This window comes from Ahaetulla prasina, chromosome 4 (genome assembly GCF_028640845.1).
Source record: "Ahaetulla prasina isolate Xishuangbanna chromosome 4, ASM2864084v1, whole genome shotgun sequence".
Lineage (NCBI taxonomy): Eukaryota > Metazoa > Chordata > Lepidosauria > Squamata > Colubridae > Ahaetulla > Ahaetulla prasina.
In genome coordinates this window covers 140845195-140864771 of record NC_080542.1, presented here as the reverse complement: position 1 = coordinate 140864771, position 19577 = coordinate 140845195, and the positions used below count along the sequence as shown (strand labels likewise).

Below are 19577 nucleotides of genomic sequence, written 5' to 3'. Positions count from 1 at the left end.
ACAACTGATAACAGAATTTCCATTGTGAGTTGATGCATTTATAAATTGCATTCAGACCTTTTTATGACTATTATTGCAATGGCTGTTAAGGGAACTACTACTTTCATTAAGACAGTAGTTCTCAACCTTTATAGTGCTGCAACCCCTTTAATACAATTCCCCATGATGTGGTGATCCCAACCATAAAATTATTTTCATTTTGAATTTATCGCGCCTGAACTGCTTGTGATTGCCTTGAGGACCGAGGCATTAAAGCGGAGATTCCTCCCCTATTAAGTTTATGGCGCCTGAAGATTAGGCTAGCGATTGGGAGTGATTGCAGCTGGCTTGAGAGGGAGACATCAGGGCAAAGATTTCTCTCTTTTTTAATTCATCGCGCCTGAAGCCGAATTTGGCTAGCAATTTGAAGAGCCTGCAGCTGGCTTGTGGAGTCAACCATTGGAGCGCGATTCTTCGACTCGCAAGTATACTTCCCATATTTCCGATGGTCTTAGGCGACCCCTGGCAAATCGTCATTCGACCCCCAATGGGGTCCCGACCCACAGGCTGAGAACCGCTGCATTAAGAGAATGTCCACAGGAAACTGCGACTTGTTGTAAATGCAAGCCAATTGATAACTAGTGGCAGTGTCCTGAGATCATTCGCTTAATGAAAGGAATAACTGACTTAACAGCCATTGCAATAAAAGTCAAATTGCAATCGCATGACAGTGGGGGTGGCAATCGTCTTAAGTGCAAAGACCAGTCATAAGTATGAGACCTGGATTTTTTTCAGCCCTATTGTAACTTCAAACGGTCATAAAATGAATGGTTGTAAACAGAGGACTAACTCTTTTTAATCTTTTCTAATAGAAAACTGAGCACAGGCCTGTGACTCCTTAGATGACATCACATCCGTTCGATGTAGGAGGAATCGGCTTCAGCAGAATTTCATCCCAAGAAGTTCAATATTCTGGAAATGGTGGAGCAGAGCTACGTAAAATCTCTCAGCTGTTAGTGACTTCATGGGTGTGTCGTTGCAGTTTTCTCAGAGGCAACATGGAAATGTGTAATTTCCCATTTCCTCCTTCTGGGCTGTTTTTTCAATTTTACTGTCTGTTCCAGAACTATAGAATTTACAGATGCTGCCTGCTTATTGTGGTAATTTTTCTTTGTGTAAACTTCCTCAGTGGCCCACACATTCCTTTCTCATCCTTTCTCCGTTTAATGTTTATCAAATGGAGGCATAAATCAACAGAGATATTATTCTTCGCTTAATTGTTTTCAGATGAATTGGTTGTGATGTTTTGACATATTGACACAAAGATCTATCAGACACACAGCTCTTCTCAGTTAGCCCCAATATTATGAAAATAAGAATTGGATGGATTAATTTTTAAATTTTGGAGAAGGTTATTCCACAATACCATAGGTGTTTGGTCTTAAGTCTTTCCTTAGTCGCTACTCCTAACTATATCTCTTTTTGTACCTGGTAGTATCTAATAGTTAACCCTGAAACAATTATGATATTATTACAGTCACTATAGAAATATAATATAGTTCATTAATTTAGTCCAACATATAATATCTATTTTCTATAAACAATTATTTATATAAACCACTATTGTACGTTATTCTAATTCTAATTAATGTTATTTAATACACAATATCTTAAGTTGGCTTAACTATTTTTTTCTGCTATATGTTGAGTCTATATAAATAAATACAATAACATACAATATTATACACACTTAATAGGAACTTAATATTAATCAGCGATTATTATATTTAGTTAGATATATTTTCAAATATGTGATAACAAATGTAATCTATTTTTAAATATACATATCTATATCTATAATAAATATATGCAAAATATATAGATATATAAAAATATGTTATATGTATATATGTATAAATTTACATATATATGTAGGTCTTTGGTTGTTCGGGTTTTCTCCCGTGTAAAATTAGAAGTGTCTTGGCAACGTTTCGACGAAGTCTCATTCGTCATCTTCAGGCTTCAGCTTCGTGCTTCTGGGAGCAAATATATATATTTGCTCCCAGAATATTACATATATAATATATAATATTATATATAATATATATATAAATTTATATTTGCTGATAAAGAAATAAAGGGAGACTATTTCAAGCTATTTAGTTCTCATCAGCCAGCCATACCCTTACTTGGATTTGAACTTGGACTGCCTGGATATTAGGCAGTCGTATTAACCTCTGAACCACAAGTTTTCTTCCTTTTATCAGTTTGAGCCAGGGGAGAGATTAAGTGTTTTTCTGTTGAAGCACCTGGTTTGTTCCAATATGGGAAGGGGTATACTGCTTCCCTTTCGCCTTTCAGCTCCAATCCAGGAAACCTCAAGCAGTCACATTCACAACAAACCATTTTTATACCAAATTTATATTTACTAATTGAGAAATAAAGGGAGATTAAAGTAAAGGTAAAGGTTCCCCTCGCACATACATGCTAGTCGTTGCCGTCTCTACGGGGTGGTGCTCATCTCCGTTTCAAAGCCGAAGAGCCAGCACTGTCCAAAGATGTCTCCGTGTCATGTGGCCACCATGACTCAACATCAAAGGCACACGGAATGCTGTTACCTTCTCACCTAAGGTGGTCCCTATTTTTTATACTTGCATTTTTACGTGCTTTTGAAACTGCTAGGTTGGCAGAAGCTGGAATAAGTAACAGGAGCTCGCCCCATTACACGGCAGCACTAGGGATTCGAACTGCTGAGCTGCCGACCTTTCGATCGACAAGCTCAACGTCCTAAAGCCACCGCATCCCCTAAAACGAGATTAGTATAGATCTATTTCGAGCTATTTGGTTCTCATCAGCTAGCCATACCGTTACTCGGGTATGGCTATATATATAATATTAAATTCTAAAAGTTAGAAGTTCTATATAAATGATAGGTATCACTGAGTTATATAAGAGTGTTTAAACTATTAAAAAAAATATTTAGCTAATCAGTATACACTGCTGGTTTGCTGAGTCCAATCCAAATATCTTCATTCAAATTATCAAAGTTGTTTATTCTTCGATCTCTCTACTTTCTATTTTCTCTGCTACGTCCCGTTCTCCACATTTAAAGATGACAGCTTCCTGCAATCTGCTCAGTCACTGTTCTTTCTCTTCACTTTCTCCATCTCTGTCACTTTCTTTCTTCTTTTCCAGTCCATTCACCACCTTCGCGAACCTTCAACACATATCCCACCACCTCAGTCTCAGTCTCAACAATCTCTACGATTTCCAGCACGACAGTCATTCGGATCACCATTCGCAAACTCTTTCTCTCTCTATCGGTTCTATTCTATTTCCTTCATCTTTCTTTTCCGCTTCCACCACTAAGGCGCCGCTTTTCGTATTTTGGAGTCTCACTTTATAGATCCCACCAACTCAGAGAAGTAATTCGGTATTTCACTTTATTTGATTCTCCCCACTGATACTTCTTGCTGCTTTTCACGTTTTTGTTTCCTCGCCATTCAGTCAGGTGTTGTGACCCAGGCCCAAGTAGGTAGTAATAAACTTAGTCCGTGGAAAAATAAAGTTTATTTGAACAGCTGGGAATTACTTCATTCCCAGCGTCGTTCAACTCAAAGTAAAACAAATGCCTCCCAAACACACATTCTTCAGTTATCTCAGAAACCTTGGTCCAATTAGGCAAACTGCCAAAAGCCCTTCCTGGCAAATGTCCAGAAGCCACAAATAAAAAAAAGATGTACATGAAGCAGAGGATGCAGCTACAACATTGTTTTCAGGCAAGCTGAAACACCGGTGCTGGTCTGTTTTAAGCCTTATGGGAGGAGCCAGTAATCTCTTGGCCCTACTCCCGTCTTCTCTCGGGAATAGGGCCAAGAGAAGAGCTGCTCTTGCCTTTTGGCAGCTCTTCTCATGCGTGCATTAGGAACAGGCTCCTCCTGTTCCTCTGCCTCACTACTATCAGTCTCTGGAGCTCTGGAGTCCACACCTCACTTTCCGATGGCCCTGGCTTCACCTCAGCCTCATCGCTGTCCAATTCCGTTGCCAGCTCTGTAGGCTGCTGACGGACCACAACATCAAGCCGTCACGCCTCCAGACTTAGCCATGACAGCTGGTTTCTTCCGTGCTGAATTTCAGGGATTTCACCCCTCGCAATGGGGCATCGCTTTTTTCCCTGCCACCTCTGGATTATCCCCTCTCTATTGCTGTCTTCTGCAAGGTCCAACTTTGCCATTACCTGCCTCCAGACATGAAAAATAAAGGCCGGAAGAACGGAACCCCGTTCTCCTGCACTACACCACCGTGACATCACCCCGGAAGTTCTGTATATTGTATTTTCTCCACAAATCTTCTTATATAACCACTCCTTGGTATTCCCCGTCTTTTGCAATATGAGAAGACTAGATCCAATAAAATTCCATTTCTATTACATGTTTACCTCTCGGTGTGGGAAACTCCCACCTCTCAGCAAAGTAATTCATTTCCAGTTCACAAGGCCTCCAGATTTCTATGCTGATTTTCCACTCCCAAAGAGAACACCTATGACATTAAATTCCTGATGTGGTTCTGAAAGTATTTTGGAATCTGGAATCTGAACTATATATATATATGTGTGTGTGCGGGTGCACTTATGCTTATATAGTTGATATGCTTTTATATATATATATATATATATATAAAAGCATATCAACTATATATATACACACACACATACACACTCTCTCTCTCTCTCTCTCTCTTATACAGGACAATCTGGAAATCAGCATGAGTCGTGCTTTTTGGGCAAGCTGTAAGACTTGCCGCCAAAGGTCTTTAGCAGACTATTTTCTGCTTTTCGAGGCGCCCCGGGGTTTTCTTCCCCTTCCCCGCCCCCCAACAACTGGGGTTCGTGATCCTGGGAAGCGGGTGGAGGGGGTGCCACCTCCCAAGATGGCCGCCAGGGCAGCCTTGGCACGCCGCACACGTGGGCACCGAGGTTGGGCGCAAGCGCGCAGCGCTGCCCGGCTGCTCGTAGCTGCGGCGGCGGCGGCGGCGGCGGCGGCGGCTGGGATCCCCGGGAATTGGGACCGGGACGGGCTTTCCCTTCTGCCAAGATCCCAGCGTCGAGAATGGCGAGCCGCCTGCCGCCCTGCGTCGTGGACAGCGGCACCGGGTGAGTGAGCACTGCGAAATCCGAGGGCAAAGCCCGGTAAGCCGCGGGCTGCGTCTCTTCCTCCTCCTCCTCCTCACGCAGCACTAGCGGCTTGGCTGGGCTGGGCTGAGCAAGGCAGGGCTGCCCTGGTAGGGTCGGGCGAGTCTCCGCTGCCTGGCTCGTCTCCTCCCATCTGAGCGTGGGAGTAGGGTGCCGGTTCGGCCCTACTACACGACCTCCGCCCCCTTTTCCTCCGCCAGCACTAGCGCCTTGGCTCTGCACTCCTGGTAGAATAGAAGGAGAGACGGGGGTGGGGGAGGGGGGCGGCGGCTTCTCTCCTCCTCCGCCTTTCTCCTTGGTCTCAAGTCAGGGACGCCCTTTTCTGCTTCTCCCAGCAGCCCTTCTCTGCACCCCAAACTCTGCCCCTTCCCCGCTTCCCCGTCCTGTGGCCCTGCTAAGACGGGTAACAGTAGCCGAGTCGGAAGGGTCCATGGAGGTCATCTAGTCCAACCCCCTGCTCACGCAGGAGACCTGCAGGGGCGTTGTGCCAAGCGGAGACACCTCTCCCCCCCCCCCCGTTTACAGGGAAGTCTGCGGCCGCTAGAAAGAAAAAGAAAGAAAAAAGCTTCTGCGAGGCTTTCCTTTGCCATCCAGAACAAGTTGGGCTCCGTCCTGCTTCTCTGCCCTTGCGTTCCTGTCTTTTCATGCCTCCCAGAAGGACAACTCCCCCCCATTACCTTTGCATTACCTTTGGATCAACTTTCTCCCCCTCCCCAGCACTTTTACTTGTGTTGTTTTTTTTTTACTTTAAGAATAATTAGCTGGAGGCCCCAGAGATTAGTGAAGGTTGCACCGCTCTTGAGTCACTTCTCCCCCCCCTCCTTGAGGCTCAATAATTTCCTCCCCTTTACCTCCTTGCAAGGACCCCAAGAGGCAGATAGCTCCTCTTCTAAAAAAGCAAGCAAATTTCAAAACTATCAGAAGTCAGCCCAGGTAGCATCATCTATCCATCCGTCCATCCAACCATCCTTGATGATTACAGCTACACGTCTGAACTTCTTTGCTCTGTTTTTTATTTTTTATTTTTTTTATTTATTTTGTCACAACAGTATATATAAGTGTCATACAAAAAAATTATATAGTATATAAACATATATATGAGTAAATATTAGGAGGTATAAGCAGTGGTGGGATTCAAGTAGTTTAACAACCAGTTCTCTGCCCTAATGATTTCTTCCAACAACCAGTTTGCCAAACTGCTCAGACAGTTAACAACCAGTTCTCCCGAAGTGGTGCGAACTGGCTGAATCCCACCACTAGGTATAAGCATATTTATATATAGGAAGAAGAAAAGAAAAACAATAGGACAGGAATGGTAGGCATGTTTGTGCGCTTATGCACGCCCCTTATGGTCCTCTTAGGAATGGGGTGAGGTCAATAGTAGAAAGTTTTTGGTTAAAGTTTCTCTCACCCTTCGCCAGTTTTGTTATTGTCTCTAAAAATACACACTCTTGTTTCTCAGCTTTCTGCCACACTTTCTTGGAAGTCCTCACACGCACAAAAAAACCCCCTAGCTTTCATTTTATAGCTCCATTTCCACTCAGTGTAGATCAAGGGTCTCCAACTTTGGCAACTTCAAGGCTTGTGGACTTCAACTCCCAGAATTCACTTTGCTTTGAACTGAGAATTCCTCAGAAGCTTTGCTGGCTGAGGAATTCTGGGAGTTGAAGTCCACAAGCCTTGAAATTGCCAAGGTTGGAGACCCCTGGTGTAGATTACTCCATTAACAAGGATTTCATTCATTCTCTGTCCCATTCATTTGGCTCTCAACTTTGCTTAGTTGTATGTCTTCCAAGGGGATGCTTCCCTTGGCTTAATGGGGCCTCCACCAGAAACTCCTGAGTGGTTCTTATCTACATATCTTTGCCAATCTTCCTACCTTTTAGCTTTTTTCCCACAGGAGCCAGCCATTCAGAGAACAAAACTTGAGAACTGGGCTTCTTTGCTGAAGATTCTACTTGCCATGGCAACTGGCTCAGTTTGCCATTCTGTACAGGTAGTCCTTGAATTCGAACCATGATTGGGCCCAAAATTTCCATTGCTAAGCAAAACAGTTGTTAAGTGAGTTTTGCCCCGTTTTACGACCTTTCTTGCTAAGTTGTAAGTGATAGAATAGAATAGAATAGAATAGAATAGAATAGAATAGAATAGAATAGAATAGAATAGAATAGAATAGAATAGAATAGATTTTTTTATTGGCCAAGTGTGATTGGACACACAAGGAATTTGTCTTTGGTGCATATGCTCTCAGTATACATAAAAGAAACAATAGCTTCATCAAGCTACAACACTTACAACCCTTAATGATAGTCATAGGGTACAAATTTAACACTTAATGATACAACACTTAATGTTAGTCAGAGGGTGCAAATAAGCAATCAGGAAACAATCAATATCAATATAAATCGTAAGGATACAAGCAACAAAGTTGAAGTCATAAGTGGAAGGAGATGGATGATAGGAACGATGAGAAGATTAATAGTAGTGCAGATTTAGTAAATAGTTTGACAGTGTTGAGGGAATTATTTGTTTAGCAGAATGATGGCGTTTGGGGAAAAAACTGTTCTTGTGTCTAGTTGTTCTGGTGTGCAGTGCTCTATAGCATCGTTTTGAGGGTAGAAGTTGAAACAGTTTATGTCCAGGATGTGTGAGGTCTGTATGTATTTTTACAGCCCTCTTTTTCACTACACAGATTCACTACACTACATGTCATTTAATAACGTGGTTCTTAAGTGAATCTGGCTTCCCCATTGACTTTGCTTTTCAGAATGTCACCAATGGTGATCACGTGCCCCTGGGACACTGCTACCATCATAAATACATGCCAGTTTCCAAGCATACAAATTTTGATCAAGTGACCATGGAGATGCTGCAATAAGTGTGCAAAAAGGTCATAAATCACTTTTCTTGATGTCCTTGTAACTTTATAGGGTCACTAAATGAATGGTTGCAAGTTGAGAACTGCCTGCATGTATGTATGTATGTATGTATGTATGTATGTATGTATGTATGTATGTATGTATGTAATTATATATTGCCTTTATTATTTTTACAAATAATTCCAGGCTGCCAATATATCCAGCACACTTTCCTCCTCCTATTTTCCTCACAACAATAACCCTGTGAGGTGAGCTGTACTGGGAGAGAGTGACTGGCCCAAGGTCCCCCAGCTGGTTTTCATGCCTAAGGCAGGACTTGAACTCACAGTCTCATGCTTTCTAGCCTGGGTGCCTTAACCACTAGATCAAATTGGCTGTCCTCAACGTACGGCTATAATCGGGACCTGAATTTCTATTGCTAAGTAAAGTGGTTGTTAAGTGAGTCGTGTCTGAGTTTAGGACCTTTTTTTCATGATTGCTAAGCAAAACACTATAATGGTATACCGAATCTGGCTTCCCCTACTGACTTCACTAGTTGGAGGCTAGCTGGGAAGGTTGCAATGGTGATCATTTGAGCTCTGGACTCTGCAAATATGCCGGTTGCCAAGCTCCCAAGTTTTGGTCATATGACCTGTGGGAATATTGCTATGGTCATAAGTGTGAGGACCAGTGGTAAGTCACTTTACTTGACTTCAAACAGCACTCCTTACTAGCACCTGATGATGTTACCTAGTTAGGGTAATGAAATGTCTGCGAGAAAACAAGCAAGCTCAGAGAGCACCAAGGACTCCTTAGCAATAACAGTGAAACCATAGAAACCAAATCAAAATTCATAGACATAAGGATGGCTGCACACCCAGGTTTTAGAAGTGCAGATAGTCCTTGACTTACAGCCATTCCTATAGTGACCGTTCAGAGTCACTGCACTGAAAAAAAATGACTTATGACCAATGCTCACACTTTATGACCATTGCAGCAGTCCCACAGTCGTGTGATCAGAATTCGTGTGCTTCACAACCTGCAGGAATTTATAATGGTTGCAGAGTCCGAGGATCCTGGGATTGTCATTTGCAACTGTCCTAGGGAACTTTTGACAAGCAACGTCAATGGAGGAAGTCAGATTTGCTTAATGACTGCATGATTCACTTAACAACTGCAGTGATTTGCTCAGAACGGTGGCAAAACTTCATAACAGGCCGCGGCTGGAGCTTTGGACCGTGTCGTGTCTTTGCGGCCTCTGACCCGGCGTCGGTCTCAACCAGCTCCTTGGTTTTCCGAGGAGCTGAGGGAGATGAAACGCCGGAGAAGACTCCTAGAGAGTGCCTGGAGATCCAGCCGTTCTGAGTCTGACCGGACACTAGTTAAGTCCTATAGTAGGACCTACCTAGTGGCATTGAGGGATGCGAAGCGTTCCTACGTTTCCTCCCTCATTGTGTCGGCAGATAACTGCCCGGCCGCCCTATTTCGGGTGACCCGCTCTCTCCTTCAACAGGAGGGGCGGGAGGACCCATTACAGGGACGTGCCGAGGAGTTTAACGGTTATCTATACGATAAAATCGTTCAGCTTCGGGACGGATTGGATCAAAATTGGGTAGATCCAGGCGAGAGTTTCGAGACCAGTCTTGTTGAGACCGTTTGGGATAGTTTTGACCCTGTGACTCCCGAGGACATGGATAGGTTGCTGGGAAGGCTGAATGCCACCACATGTTTACTGGACCCGTGCCCCTCCTGGTTGGTGCTGGCCACGCAGGAGGTTACACGAGGCTGGCTCCGGGGGATTACAAATGCTTCTTTGCAGGAGCGGGTCTTTCCTGCTGCCTTGAAAGAGGCAGTGGTGAGACCTCTCCTCAAGAAGCCTTCCCTGGACCCAGCTGTTTTAGGAAATTATCGTCCAGTCTCCAATCTTCGCTTTACGGTGAAGGTTGTAGAGAGTGCGGGCATGTCAGCTACTCCAGTACCTGGATGAAACTGTCTATCTAGACCCGTTCCAGTCCGGCTTCCGGCCCGGATACAGTACGGAGACGGCTTTGGTCGCGTTGGTGGATGATCTCTGGAGGGCCAGGGACAAGGGTTATTCCTGTGCCCTGGTCCTATTAGACCTCTCAGCGGCTTTTGATACCATCGACCATGGTATCCTGCTGCGCCGGTTGGAGGGTCTGGGAGTGGGAGGCACCATTTATCGGTGGTTCTCCTCCTGACCGGACGCAGACGGTGTTGACAGGGGGGCAGAGATCGACTCTGAGGCGCCGCAAGGGTCGGGTGCCGCAAGGGTCGATCCTCTCGCCTCTCCTGTTTAACATCTATATGAAGCCGCTGGGTGAGATCATCAGTGGTTTTGGGGTGAGATACCAACTGTACGCTGACGATACGCAGCTGTACTTTTCCACCCGAGGCCACCCCAGCGAAGCTATCGAAGTACTGTCCCGGTGTTTGGAAGCCGTATGGGTCTGGATGGGAGGAACAGGCTCAAGCTTAATCCCTCCAAGACGGAGTGGCTGTGGATGCCGGCACCCGGTACAGTCAGCTGCAGTTGCGGCTGTCTGTTGGGGGCGAGTCATTGGCCCCGATGGAAAGGGTGTGCAACTTGGGCGTGCTCCTGGATGGACGGCTGTCTTTTGAAGACAGCTGTCTCCAGGAGAGCTTTTTATCAGGTTCGCCTGATCCGCCAGTTGCGTCCCTTCCTGGACCGGGATGCCCTATGCACGGTCACTCATGCTCTCGTTACCTCTCGCTTGGACTATTGCAATGCTCTCTACATGGGGCTCCCCTTGAAGAGCACCCGGAGACTCCAGTTAGTCCAGAATGTGGCTGCGCGGGTTATTGAGGGAGCAGTTCGAAGCTCCCATGTAACACCTATCCTGCGCAGACTGCACTGGCTGCCTGTTGTCTTCCGGGTGCGCTTCAAGGTGTTGGTTACTATCTTTAAAGCGCTCCATGGTTTAGGACCGGGATACCTACGGGACCGCCTACTGCCATTGTCTATCTCCCAGCGACCGGTGCGTTCTCACAGAGAGGGACTCCTTAGGGTGCCGTCAGCCAAGCAAAGTTCCCCCTGGACTTCGACAATTACCTGACCTCAGGACCTTTCGCCGCGAACTTAAAACTTATTTATTTCGTCTTGCTGGACTGGCTTGAATTTTTTAATATTTTAAATTGATTTTATGGGTTTTAAATTTTTGTAATTTTATAGGGAGATATTTTATTTAAGGTCAATGGAATAAGTTTTTTAAGGGTTGTTTTTAGTATTGTATGTGTAGTTTTTTTTTGCTTTTATTTTGGCTGCGCACCGCCCTGAGTCCTTCGGGAGAAGGGCGGTATACAAATTAAAATATTATTATTATTATTATTATTATTATTATTATTATTATTATTATTATAAACTGGGGCACAACTCAGTTAACAACTGCTTTGTTCAGTAATGAAAATATTCGGCTCACTCGTGATTGTAAACGAGGACTACCTACAAGCCAATCTTGTATATGAACGATCTTTTCTTTGTTAATATGGAAATGAAATAGAAAAGAGCTGCATCTGTTTTCCACTGTACCTAATAATCAGTTAACCAAATTATAATGGTTGCATCACTCTGTGGTCCCCGATGTGTTGTAGGGATGTTAGATGCTAATAAATCTGTGTCTCTCTTATGCAGTCCAACATTGTTTTGGTAATTGATGGATCCTTTGTTCATTAAATGCTTATCTTCCTTCTAAGCTCCATAGCATGATTGGAATAGTTTTATTTTGGATTTTTTCATTTTAGATTTTTTTTTACCCTGCCTTTATTTGTATAAATAACTCAAGGCATTGACATACTTAATATTCCTTCTATTTTTCCCCACAACAGCAACCCTATAAGGTAGGCTGGCTGGAAGTCATCCGGTTTTTATGACTAAAGTGGAACTAGAACTCACAGTCTCTTGGGGATTGGCCCAATGTCACCCAGCCAGCTTTCATGCCTACGGCAGTATTAGAACACGCAGTTTCCTGATAATTGGCTCGAAGTCACCCAGCTGGCTTTCATATCTAAAGGGGGAGTAAAATTCACAGTCACCTGGTGACTGGCTCAAAGTCACCTAGGAGTGCTAGAATTCTTAGCCTCCTGGTTTCAGGCCTGATAGTTTAACCACTAGACCAAACTGGCTCTCTTCCTACTGCATTTTAGGTAGACCCATTAATAGCTACATAACATAACGCTATCTGCCCGTTTCAATTCTCCTCTTTAGTTTCTATCAATCAATCTCTCTTCTGCAATTCTAGAGATCAGCTTACACGTTGACCCTAAAGTCAGGAGGCATACTGATCTATTTAAAACTTCCTAGAGGGCATGGCTCTGATGTTACTCTGTCTGACTGAGATGACATTGCATATATTAACTAAGGCCTAATCTAATAATCCCATATTTAATTACACTTGGATGAGCAATCTGATCATCTTCCAGGCTTTTTCATTTTCGGTGTAGAGTTTGCAATTGAATCAATACTGCTAAATATACATCTGTATTTCAGAAGAAGGTCTCCATGAACTTGCTAGGACTTCTGAGAAACCTGCTGAGGATTGTCCTGTAAATCGATACAGCCTCTCAGAATATATTTGGAGTGCAAGATCAAAGCCCTGTATACCATGTCAGATAATGACATTAATTCTAGAGAGGCAGTGACACATTAGATTGATTTCGTTTCACATACCAAAACATCTCTGAACATTGCAGGCAAAGCAGGCATAACCAAAATGTTATGAGTAGAACTTGAGGAGGGAGATTTAAAGAAAGAGATTTGCAGGAGATTCGAAAAGTCCATTTTTAGGCATTCTCTTCTATTTTTGGCATGCTTCCGTTGGTCAAGACTAGGCTGTGAATCTGCCTTTGTAAACATTTGGAAGGTTGGTGAGGGTTGCATAATAGAGATTTAAGATCTACCATTTTGATGGGGAAATGTGAGAGTCATAATATTTTTACTTATTTAATTTCTTAAATCAATTTTAATCTCATCTTTATTACTTCACAAGTGACTCTAGGCAGTGAATATACTCAATACTCTTTCCTCTTCCCGTTTTCCCCACAACAACAATCTTGTGAAGTGGTTTGGGGTCACAGAGAGGGATTAACTCAAAGCCACCCAGTTGGCTTTTGTATCTAAGGCGGGACTTGAATTCACCGTCTCCTGGCAATTGGCCCAAAGTCACCCAACCGGCTTTCATGCCTAAAGTGGGACCAGAACTCACCGTCTTCTGGTGATTGGCCCAAAGTCACCCAGTCAGCTTTCATGCCTAAGGGAGGACTAGAACTCACAGTATCTTGATTTCATCCCTAACCAAACTGACAATTTTCTTAAAAATAAAGTCCCCACTTTCAAGTTGAGTTTTAAATCTGATCGCCTTATGGCTGCAACCATTCATGCAGATTTCCTAACAAAAATATGGAAATATTTTTGCTGTTGCTTTTTTTGTTTTTTACTTCATAGTCTAGTCAACAGATGAGATACCCTAGAAGTTTCTAACCCTGTTTGCTTTCTGGACCCAAACAACTGGTCTGCTCTATCTCTTATGCTGCCTATTGAAGAACAAGTATTTGGCTGAAGGCTTAGGAATTAATGGGTATCCTTTCTTTTATGTACACTGAGAGCGTATGCACCAAGACAAATTCCTTGTGTGTCCAGTCACACTTGGCCAATAAAAAATTCTATTCTATTCTATTCTATTCTATTCTATTCTATTCTATTCTATTCTATTCTATTCTATTCTATTCTATTCTATTCTATTCTATTCTATTCTATTGGCAGCCTGAATTAATATTACCTCATAGGGAAGACTGAATCCTATACAGTACTCCCTGTTCAGTTACAAAGGGAAGTTCTCTGTTAAGACTCAAACTGGAAAAGCAGAGTATGAATAAATCAAAGCATAAATAAATAGTGTTGGTTATTTTTGAGAAAAGAACTACAGTTCTGCAATTGAGAACATACTATGCATAGAAAGTTAGAATATAATCCTTGGTCGTGTGGATAGCCAGAATGGCCTCTCTGTAGATTAAAAACATCTGGATTTTGTTTGGCGGGGGGGTCTGCTAAAGTATGCTTAATGGGGACACAGTGGCTCAGGGGCTGGGACATTGAGCTTGTCGATCGAAAGGTCCGCAGCTCGGCGGTTCGAATCTCTAGTGCTGCCGTGTAATGGGGTGAGCTCCCCTTACTTGTCCCAGCTTCTGCCAACCTAGCAGTTTTGAAAGCACGTAAAAATGCAAGTAGAAAAAATAGGGACCACCTTGGTGGGAAGGTAACAGCGTTCCGTGTGCCTTTGGCGTTGAGTCATGGCGGCCACATGACCACGGAGACGTCTTCGGACAGCGCTGGCTCTTCGGCTTTGAAACGGAGATCAGCACCGCCCCCTAGAGTCGGCAACAACTAGCACATATGTTCGAGGGGAACCTTTACCTTTACTAAAGTATGATTGTTTATATCGGAAAAAAGTAATTGTTGTGAAGGAATTTTTAAGGACTGCAAAAATTCTGATAAATATCCTTTAAATATCCTTTTCCGCTTGATCCAAGAGTGAAATGCTACCAGTTCGGGCCAGTTCGCCTGAACCGGTAATAAAAAAATGCTTAAAAAGTTAAAAAAAAAGTTCCAACAATCGCACATTGCTCAGCTGATCTTTGAAACTTTTTTTTTTACTTTTTACTTTTTAAAGCATTTTTAACTACCGCTTCTCCGGACTTTACTTTTTACTTTAAAAAGTAAAAAATGCTTTAAAAAGTAAAAAAAAAAAAGCAGGAGTCGAAAAGCGCATGTTTGATATGGACTGCGCATGTGCATCTGGCGCACACCGTGCAAGCAAATTGGTGGCGGCCAGCGGAGGATTTCACCACTGACTTGATCTATTTATTAAATGAAGAACAAACAAAATTTAAGGAATGGTCCTTAAAATTGTGCCTTGCCCCCTCTAGGACTAAAAGTTGTAAGGAAAGACAGAATTATAGAATAATAAAGAGTTGGAAGGGACTTGGAGGTCATTTCATTTCATTTCTTAAATTTCTATACCGCCCTTCTCCCGAAGGACTCAGGGCGGTTTACAGCCAACATAAAACAATATTTATAAACAAACTTAAAAGACAGTATAAAAATCTAATTCGATTTGGCTAATACCAATTAAAAAATATGCTAAAAAACAATGATAAAATCCCATATAAAACAATAGTATCTTAGGCCAACCCTGCACGGTGAAATAAAAAAGTCTTGAGCTCGCGACGGAAGGTCCGGAGGTCGGGGAGTAATTGTAACACCGGAGGAAGCTCATTCCAGAGGGTGGATGCCCCCACAGAGAAGGCTCTCCCCCTGGGGGTCGCCAGCCAGCATTGTTTGGCTGACGGCACCCTGAGGAGACCATCTCTGTGGGAGCGCACAGGTCGGTGGGACAACCTCCTGCTCAATTAGGAGACCCTTGTCATTCTGAGCAAATGGCTGTCCAATCTCTTCTTGAAAATCTCCAGTGATGGACCACCTACAACTTCTGGAGGAAAGCCGTTCAACTGATCAACTCTTGCCAGTCAATATAGATAGATGCTGCAGAACTACATGAATGGTATGAAATTGTCAAACTTAGGCTGGAAAATTTTATTTTGAATTATTTTCCCATTTAAAAACTTGCATGTAATTCCTCTGTATTTATTTAGAATATACAATCAGTCTAAAATAAAAGGTTGCTAAGCTACTCATACGTTGTTTTGGGCTGGTTGCTGGGAATTGGAGTATGTGAGACAAAAGATATCTAACTGATCTAGACATAATGATGTTCCTGCCTCTCCTGCTGAACTTGTTTTGCATTCTAGGCTTATAAAACGATGACCAAGATAGGTAGATTAGTTCAGTCAAATACCTTTTATTCAGATGGTTTCCTGGCTATGGAGGAGAGAATTAGATATTATCTCAAAGCAAAATGCTTAGAAACTGGCATACATTTATGATGGTTGAAGTGTCCTGGGATCAAACGATTACCATTTGCATCCTTCCCAGATGGCTTCCAATAAATAAGTCAATGGGGGAAGCCAGGTTCACATAAGGACTGCATTATTCACTTAACATATACAGTCATTTGCTTAATAACTGTGGCAAAAGTAGTTGTAATGTCAGGCTGACGACTGTCTTGCTTAGCAGTGGAGGTTCTGTTCTCAGTTTGGTCATAAATTGAGAACCACTGGTAGAGCTGTTACAAAGGATGATGGAGCATGAGCTTCAGTCTGATCACTCGCTTGTAATTCTCAAAAGTCATTGTCTGTTCCTTCAGCTCAAAGTTCTCTGTGGCTGAGGGGATAAATAAGGCTACAGAGCCATCATCCTTGGAATTAGACATGGTGGTTGAACTTCCACCCTAAGCTAGACATAGATGGAAATATGGAGGGCTGTTTCATATGATCTTCTTAAGGACCTTCCAGGCTTGCCAGTTCTCAAAATCATGGGAGATGACTCATCTTGTTCAGTCCATGTTGCTTAAGTGACTCAAGACTAATTACTTCCATAGATTTTAGTGAAGCCAAAGCATTAATCTGCAATGTTAAAATCAGTATATAGCAATTTATTTATTTAATTAATTAATTAATTAATTAATTAATTAATTAATTAATTAATTAATATACCGCCCTTCTCCCGAAGGACTCAGGTCGGTTTACAGCCATGATAAATAGCACAAATCAAAAAATTAAAAAGCATTTAAAAAACTAATTAAATTAAAGGCTAAAGAATTATAATAAAACTATATTAAAACCCCACTAAAAAACTACATTAAGCCAGCCCTGCATGATGGAACAGAAAGGTCTTTAGCTTGCGGCGAAAGGCCCGGAGATCAGGAAGTTGATGTATCCTCGGAGGCAGTTCATTCCAGAGGGCAGGAGCCCCCACAGAGAAGGCTCTCCCCCTGGGGGTCGCCAGTCTACATTGTTTGACTGACGGCACCCTGAGGAGACCCCCTCTATGGGAGTCTCCTTGAGGAGTCCCCCTCTATGGGAGCGCACAATTATTAATCATAAGATAAAAGCAGGACTAAGCAGAATTGGGGATAAAAGCAAACCAGAACACAATGGCTGGACACCATCAAATCTGACACCAGCCAAAGCATAGAGCAATTTAAAGAAACAGTGCAAGATTGGAAGATGTGGAGAAACCGGGTCCATAGATTCTCCAAGAATCGGACACGACTAAGTGGATAACATCATTATCATCATCATCAGGCAGAATTAAATATCACCTTAATCCAGTGGTGAAATCCAATTTTTTAAAACTACTGGTTCTGTGGGCGTGGCTTGGTGGGCATGGTATGGCTTGGTGGGTGTGGCAGTGGAAGGATATTGCAAAATCTCCATTCCCACCCTACTCCAGGGGAAGGATAGTGCAAAATCTCCATTCCTACTCCGCTCCAGGGGAAGGATACTGCAAAATCTCCATTCCCACCCCACTCCAGGGGAAGGATATTGCAAAATCTCCATTCCCACCCCATTCTGGGGCCAGCCAGAGGTGGTATTTGCTGTTTCACCAAACTACCCAAATTTTCCGCTACCGGTTCTCCGACCTGCTCAAAATGTTCCACTACCGGTTCTCCAGAACCTGCCAGAACCTGCTGGATTTTGCCCCTGCCTTAATCTAATAATTACTCTTTGGGTTTTCTTGAAGGCTATCATTTTGGGGCTCACTGACCATGAGAAAGCTCTGCAAATATAAGCAATGGAAAAACTAGACATGCAGTTGTGTTCTTTAGCCCTGGGCTTAGAGGATGGCGTGATCAGTAACTATGTGAGAAGCTGAATGCCCAGCATTATAGCAAGGCCTAGAAATGATGGTAATCAGTAAAACACACAGAATGCAGCATATGTGTTTCTTTTTTTGAACTCACATTTGCCTTCAAGCAGTAGTTGAGTTAATTTAGTTTCCAGGTTATCCTTGGGGTCTATTACAATATCCTAGCATGTTTTGGGGACGCGGTGGCTCAGTGGCTAAGACGGTGAGCTTGTCGATCAAAAGGTCAGCAGTTCAGCGGTTCAAATCCCTAGTGCCGCATAACGGGGTGAGCTCCCGTTACTTGTCCCAGCTTTTGCCAGTCTAGCAGTTCAAAAGCACGTAAAAAATGCAAGTAGAAAAATAGGGACCACCTTTGGTGGGAAGGGAACAGCGTTCCGTGTGCCTTTGGCATTGAGTCATGCTGGCCACATGACCACGGAGACGTCTTCGGACAGCGCTGGCTCTTTGGCTTTGAAACGAAGATGAGCACCGCCCCCTAGAGTCAGGAATGACTAGCACATATATGCAAGGGGAACCTTTACCTTTAGCATGTTTTGAGTTACAGTTTTATTATTAGATTTTTATCTGATCTTTATTACATTATCAGTAACTTAAGGTGGCAAACATATCCAGCACACCTCCTCCTATGTCCCCCCTAATGACCAGTCTGTGAGGTGGGCTGGGCTGGGAGAAAGAAACTGCGCAAAGTCACCCGGCCAGCTTTCATGTCCAAAGTAGGACCAGAACTTAAATCTCCTGGTTTCTAGGCCAGCACCTTAAGTACCACATCAATCATCATTCTCGTGCAGAACTACTGATGGCCAAGAATAAAGGAGTCTTCAAATTCCTATGAGGAAGCAGACCAGGAGGTTGCTTACCTCTGAACTGAACTGAAATCCATCCTTCTCAGAAGATGTTGATCAGTATTCTGGTACCATCCTTCCAGACACTTTGGAATGATGACATTCCATTTATCATTACCAAAATACCTTACAAACACACTTTAAAGCAGAGGTGTCCAACCTTGGTAACTGTTAAGACTTGTGGACTTCAACTTCCATGCTGGCTGGGGAATTCTGGGAGTTGAAAGTCCACACAGGTTTCTTTCCCAGGTTGGACATCCGTGCTTTCAAGGTTTCAGCAATAGTGATGGTGAAATAAGATTTCTTTATGGCTGTTGCAGATTAATTTTGAAAATGGATTCTTGTATACATTTGCATTTGTTCTAAGTCTTCTACTGTTTATGTTGCCTTTCTCTCTCTCTCTCTTTTAAAAATATTTTATTGTGTGCTAGTGTTGTAGTTATTTCTGACCATCATATTCTAGGATGTCAACTTATCTGTTATTCTAATACTTACATTCCTATATCAATATTAAAGATAATATCTCTTTCCATGTCCATCTAGCCTGATTCTTTCGCCTTCCAACTTCTATCTCGTGTTTCTAACCATTGATAGAATCTATTCCATGTAGTATAGTATTCTGTATCTCCTTTATCTTTTATTTTTAGCGTTAGTCTATCCATTTCCACACAGGCTAATATCTTCCTTATCGTCTCCTCCTCTGAATAGTGTTTTTGCTCTTCCACTGCTGCATATACACAATTCTTGCTGTAGTTAAGATGTATAATATAATGCCTAATAAAAATAATTCTGGCTTAAACTCTATATGGTCATTTTTTCTAACTACATATGAATTTGTATCCAAAATTTCCTTGCCTTTATATAGGTCCACCACATGTGGTAATACGTGCCAGATATTTGTTTAT

General features: G+C 42.8%; 1 protein-coding gene across 8 annotated transcripts in view; it reads left to right on the top strand.

Annotated features, from left to right (window-relative positions):
* Positions 1 to 4928: 4928 nt before the first annotated feature.
* ACTR3B (actin related protein 3B) overlaps positions 4929 to 19577 on the top strand; it is a 50583-nt gene continuing 35934 nt past the window's right edge. For 2 of the 8 annotated variants that reach the window (XM_058182054.1, XM_058182051.1), the window contains exons 1-2: positions 4983 to 5131; positions 7071 to 7166. Coding sequence is in view for 2 of the 8 variants with exons in the window: in XM_058182049.1 (XP_058038032.1) it covers positions 5088 to 5131 (44 nt within the window). In the remaining 6 variants the exon portion in view is untranslated. Of the gene's footprint in view, positions 5132 to 7070; positions 7232 to 19577 lie in introns of all 8 variants that reach the window. The other 6 variants (XM_058182053.1, XM_058182047.1, XM_058182046.1 and 3 more) reach the window with 6 other exon arrangements.